At 41.3% G+C, this 6000-nt stretch overlaps 1 protein-coding gene across 1 annotated transcript in view; it reads left to right on the plus strand.

The window, feature by feature from the left end:
• Nucleotides 1-5212, plus strand: part of LOC144806006 (uncharacterized) — a 28646-nt gene extending 23434 nt beyond the window's left edge. Inside the window, 1 exon segment of the mRNA XM_078672464.1 lies at nucleotides 2481-5212. Within this exon segment, the coding sequence (XP_078528590.1) occupies nucleotides 2481-3780 (1300 nt within the window). The 3' untranslated portion in view covers nucleotides 3781-5212.
• The last annotated feature ends 788 nt before the right edge of the window (nucleotides 5213-6000 follow it).

A 6000-nucleotide genomic window follows, 5' to 3' on the forward strand; every position in this document is an offset into this window, starting at 1 on the left:
GTATTCTGGGCTGACCAGGCAGTGCAGCGGGCTGCCACCCTTGGAGGAACAAAATATAATATAACTGTCAGGTAAGGATTCCTATAACTCTTAAGTTTCCTTTTACCCTGTTTCTTCTTTCTCTATTCCCTTTCTTCATCTCTGTTTTGTTTTTGTCTCTTCAGCTTCAACATTTGACTCCTTCTGTACACTAACCTTCTTGTTATCAAACTTCTGATAATAATATGATGGAGCCACATTCCTCCTGGAAATGTTGGGGGTGTAGTGCAGGTCCGATTCCTTTTTAGGTCGGTTTTGCCCAGCAGTTCGTTAACTATTGGTACATTTGTCTCCTCCTCTACACCACGTGATACTCTCCCCCTCTGACTGTTCTTTTGCCGTCTTTCTCTCTTGATCTGACTTCCATCTCTTTACGTCCTCCTAAACTATCCTTTTCAGTCTTATCTACTACAAGCAAAAGACACAGTATATGTGTGTGGACACACATGCACACAAGGCTTGCTTTAGGGTGGTGCAACCGGTGGAGCTGCACCTGGTGCTGACCTTGGGGGCACTGTCTTTAGAAGTAACCTATGGGTTCACAAGCACCTGCTGCACAGTTTCCTGTGCTGGAACATGTGGTGCGAGTGGAAGATAGCCTTTTATCTCTTTCTTCTGTTTTGTGTTTTTCTTTTCTAGACCCTTTTTGTTTCCTTTACTGTTGTGCTGTTTTTTTCTCTTTTTCAGGTGTTGCAGTGCCTGGGGCCTGTCGGAGGAGTGTGATGAGTTCTGGGCACCAAGTAAGTCCTTATCATCCGCACAATTTGAAATAGTGAATTCCACTGAGCTTACTGGACACAGCGTCAGTCTATGGTGGCATTTAAAGCAGTGATTACAACAAAGCAAATACCTTTGTTCAATAAATTGTTCAATAATTGTTCTAGATCACTGGAAAAACGAATAGATTAACAGTCTAGGTGGGCAGGAGATAATTAATTAAAAGTATTACAAATATCTCTTTGTGATGCCAGCCTTTGCCACAGTAGTTGTAAATTGATAGTGTTGGCTGCTGCTGAGAATCTGTGTCACAATATATGTGCAACTTGTGTTTCTTTCTTAAATATTAATTACGTTTTCTCCCACATCTATGAGTTCCAGTGATCCGTAGCTCCCGATTTACAGTGTCCCTGAGCTGTTTCACCACTATCAGAATTGATACTCAACTGATTTCCTGGCTTGTTTTTGTCAATACATTCTTTGTGCAAAGTATAAGGTCATAAATATTTTTTCTTTGTTTTCATTTACAATTTCTGACTCCGTTTCTACAGGTGACTGAAGCATGAAGAGAAAAAAGAAGGTTTAAATTTAGTGAAACGCAACGAAAAGGATTATTTCAAGGAAAGTTAAAACATTCTCGAGCTCTTGAGAAGAAAACACATTCTATGTGCCAGGAATGGTGAGGATGTTGGTGCGGAAGAAACTGGTGAATGTGAAAGTTGTCAAATCCCTAAAGGAAAATTACCATAAATGTTTATCAAGTGTCAGGAAACTGAGATTGAGGAGAACATTGGCCACAACTGATACCTACACAGTGCACTTGAGAAAACTCAGTGTTGTAAATTCTGTTTGATGGTTTATGAGAAATGCTTTGGAGACGCAAACCCTCCCCAACAGATCAGCATCCGTAGACGTGTTGTGATGTGACAGAACCATCAAAAAGACTAATATCCCTGGTTTACAAGCGGAAGCTTTTGTCTCTGTCTCCTGAAGATGAGAGGAGAGAAAAGGTTGTTTAAATACACTTTCTCAGATGTCTTTACAGCAAAGATGCTGGATTACCACTTCCAATATAGGAAGATTTTCCCCCACCAACTCTGTCTCTTGGGTTGATCCGAGTGGTTTCAAAGTGTCCTGTAACTCCAAAGTCGATCATTAACCACTGAACAAAAAAGCATATTCTGGCACAGAAAGTATAAAAGCGCCCAGTGTTACGCTATTGATAATTCATAAACCACCCTGGCATGCCCTAATCATCGGTCATTACTGGTATGAACGAACATACCTAACAGGCAAACACTAAAGCCCAAAGACCTTAAAACTCCTAAATCAAATGTGATAAACTAGAATCACTAAATAAGACTAATTAAACTAGAGGGAATTCACCCGGGCATAACTTGGAGAAAATGAATCCATGAGGGCATCTTAATCAATACAAGGGGCTCCTCGGTGAAAGTTAATAAAACAAGTTAGATTGGTGCCTTTAAAGGTAGAAAAATGATCTCCAGGTAAAAACTATCATTAGTTAAATATATGTTAAGAAGAGCATCTGAAATGTACTTTAGAAGTTAATGCTGAGTTGTAACATAAACAACTACACAATCAGAAATCAAATTTAGTCTTAAGATGGCATGTATCCAGGAACAAACCCAACTTGGAGAAACAAACAACTCGAATAAGAGCAATGACTGTGAGAACAGCTTTAGTTATCAATCCCACCTCACCCAACATGAGAAAACTAGCACTGGACGAAAACCCTATCAGTGTCCTGAATGCCAGAAACTCTTCAATCACAAATCCAGCCTTACGGTACAGGAAAGAACCCACACTGGGCATAAACCTTATCAGTGCTCTGAATGCTGTAAAAGCTTCAGTAGCAAATCCAATCTCACTTCACATGAAAGAACCCACACTGGGCAAAAACCTTATCAGTGCCCTGAATGCCAAAAAAGCTTCAGTTTTAGTGGCAGTCTGATTCAACATCAGGGAACTCACACTGGCCAAAAACCTTATCAGTGCTCTGAGTGCCAGAAAAGCTTCAATCATAAATCCAGACTTACTGCACATGAAAGAACCCACACTGGACAAAAACCTTATCGGTGCTCTAAATGCTTTAAAAGCTTCAGTCATAAATCTACCCTTACTGTACATGAAAGGACCCACACTGGACAAAAACCTTATCAATGCTCTGAATGCTGTAAAAGCTTCAGTCATAAATCTACCCTTACTGCACATGAAAGAACCCACACTGGCCAGAAACCGTATCAGTGTTCTGAATGCCAAAAAGGTTTCTATCACAAATCCGGTTTAACTCAACATGAGAGAATCCATACTGGGCTCAAACCCTATCAGTGCTCTGAATGCCAGAAAAGCTTCAGTCGGAAAATAATTCTTACTCACCATGAGAGAACTCACACTGGGCAAAAACCTTATCAGTGCACTGAATGCTTGAAAAGCTTCAGTCATAAATCCAGCCTTACTGCACATGAAAGGACCCACACTGGACAAAAACCTTATCAGTGCTCTGAATGCTGTAAAAGCTTCAATCAGAAATACAACCTTACTGTGCATGAAAGAAACCACACTGGGCAGAAACGGTATCAGTGTTCTGAATGCCAAAAAGGTTACTATCACAAATCCGGTTTAACTCAACATGAGAGAATCCATACTGGGCTCAAACCGTATCAGTGCTCTGAATGCCAAAAAAGCTTCAGTCAGAAATCCAACCTTACTGTGCATGAAAGAACCCACACTGGGCATAAACCATATCAGTGCCCTCAATGCCAGAAAAGCTTCAGACTGAAACAGACTCTCACTCACCATGAGAGAACTCACACTGGGCAAAAACCTTATCAGTGCTCTGAATGCTTGAAAAGCTTTGGTCAGAAATCCAACCTTACTGTGCATGAAAGAACACACACTGGGCTCAAACCGTATCAGTGTTCTGAATCCCAGAAAAGCTTAAGATTGAAAACAACTCTCACTAGACATGAGAGAACTCACACTGGGGTAAAACCTTCTTAGCTCTCTGAATGCTGGAAAAGTTTCAGTCCGAAATCTGGTCTCACTCAATTTGGGAGAACTTACCTGGAAAAAACCTTGTCATTGTTCTAAATGCCAGGGAAGGGTCTGCTGGAGATTCAGTTTCATTCAACAAGAGAGAACCCACAACGTGAAAGAAAATGATCCGTGCTCTCAATGTGACAAAAACTTCAGTTGTAAATGTAACCTTTCCACATAAAAGAGACAATGTGGGAGAATAAAAGGTGCTCACTGTCAACCCTGAGGAGGAGCTTTCAGCATCACAAAACATTTAGATGAAGCAGCCACAAAGACACCGCTCTATTGATTGTCCAACAAACCGTCTACTGAGAAAAGTACACAGCGTGGAATGGAAATGCTTGAATTAACCTCATTCTTTTGTAACTATTTGTGGCCTCATTCCATTCAGCGTGTTTTGTTTGCTGAGTGTTTATAAGCAATAACTGACCCACAAAGTCCATTCGATCCTGAACTTTGAGGCCACGCCCCCAAGGATCTGGAATGCTTGAACCTCAAACTGTTTCCAGCCTTAACGAGCCTCACAGGGGGCTCAAGCAGGAGTCCCTTTGGCATAGGTCTCTATGGGACCAACATCTGTTCATGTCTGTACCACGTAGGGCTGATCATTGAGAAAAACTAAACGTGATGGATGGACTGGTAGTTAATCTCTGCAACATCCCACCACATCATTCTCTAGTCTTTGTGTAACTACAGATGAGGTCAGCCATATGCAAACGATTCTTGGCCCCTTCCTAAATAGTCGTAATGACTTCTGTTCCAAAAGGACACAGCCTTGTATTACAAAGATCCACATGAGTGGCCTCTTTCCATCTTGTTTTTGTTTCCAATGGAACCTGCTATCCCCTAAACCATGCCTCAGGCCTGCCAGGTTCCATGCTTTAGCTCTTATCATCAACTTCGAACCGTCTCCATAACTTGGAAGCTCCGAAGACTTCGCAGCTGTTGTAACTGCTTGAAGTTTCACACATTTTGATGGCCGTGGATTCAGGTTCAACTTGATGACCCAACTCTACTCTGTGGGCATTTTGCACTTCAAGCCACTTCTGTGCAGCTCGTCATCTTCTGAGACTGATTCAGCCAAAAACCTTGCATCAAATTCCAGTGTTAATCATCACCAGAGACTAAACTTATCTTTGTCCTCTCGAGCATAGCTACCAAAGTCAGCTACAATTTTGTAGATGACTTCCTGATTGATTTAGTAGAACTGCTTGTTTTTTATTTATTTACCTTTTTGTTTGGTTTTGACAGTTGTTTTTTGCTAATTAATAATCCTTAAATCACAGCCCACCTTTTGATGTTGCTTCTTAATAATTATTAAATATTCTTTTTGCTCTAAACTTGGTTTGAATCTTACAGTTCCTTGTCTATTTTTAATAAACTGTATTGAAATGTGTGACTTCCACTGTTTTGCTTTTCCTTTGAGCGCCCCTTAGGCCATACTGCTCAAGCCACGTTACCAAAAGCGTGCTAAGAACACTTCAGTAGAAGACACATTTACCTTTGCTGGCCAAAATTTGGGAAAAGCAAAGCAGGCTGACTCCAGAAAGCACACCAAGGTTACTGTCTTAGGTGGCTTCTGCATCACCTGTAGATGCAAAAATCAAAGATTATGAGGGAAGCTGTTGGTAGCTGTGCCCCGGGAATTTGAGACTGCCTCTCAAACAGTCTCAAACAGTTGAAAGAGCTCAAGAGGCACCCGTCAGAGATCCATGTCTCAGCAACTAAGACTGCCCGCTCCTGTCATACAACACTCACACTGAATCACACTCCCTGTGCAATGTTCAAACTTTTACATAAACAAGTTGTGTTGTGCTTTGTGAACAGGCTTTCACCCCCCTTTGTATGCAAATGAGTTTCTGTGATCAGACACCCCAGGCTCCCATCTCTTCTAGTGCAGATGATAATGTGAGAACTGTAACGAGATCACAAACAAGGGCTGTATTGAGAAATAATCGTCTTCCAAGTCACACAGTAGTTTGTAGTTCTTTATTAGTATTTTAAATGTACATCCTCATCCCGTTCCAAGTTAGAATAAAGTTTGCGAAGCGCGACTCTCTCGTGGCCCGCTCCCCAGATTAAGTCCATAAGAACAGAAACAGAGTCCAATTTCCTGCCTGAAGAAGCGCAGAGGCAGGTAAACTAGAGGGGTCGAGAAGCAGTATAAATGTATTTACAGCATTT

Source organism: Lissotriton helveticus (assembly GCF_964261635.1).
Source record: "Lissotriton helveticus chromosome 1_1 unlocalized genomic scaffold, aLisHel1.1 SUPER_1_unloc_39, whole genome shotgun sequence".
NCBI lineage: Eukaryota > Metazoa > Chordata > Amphibia > Caudata > Salamandridae > Lissotriton > Lissotriton helveticus.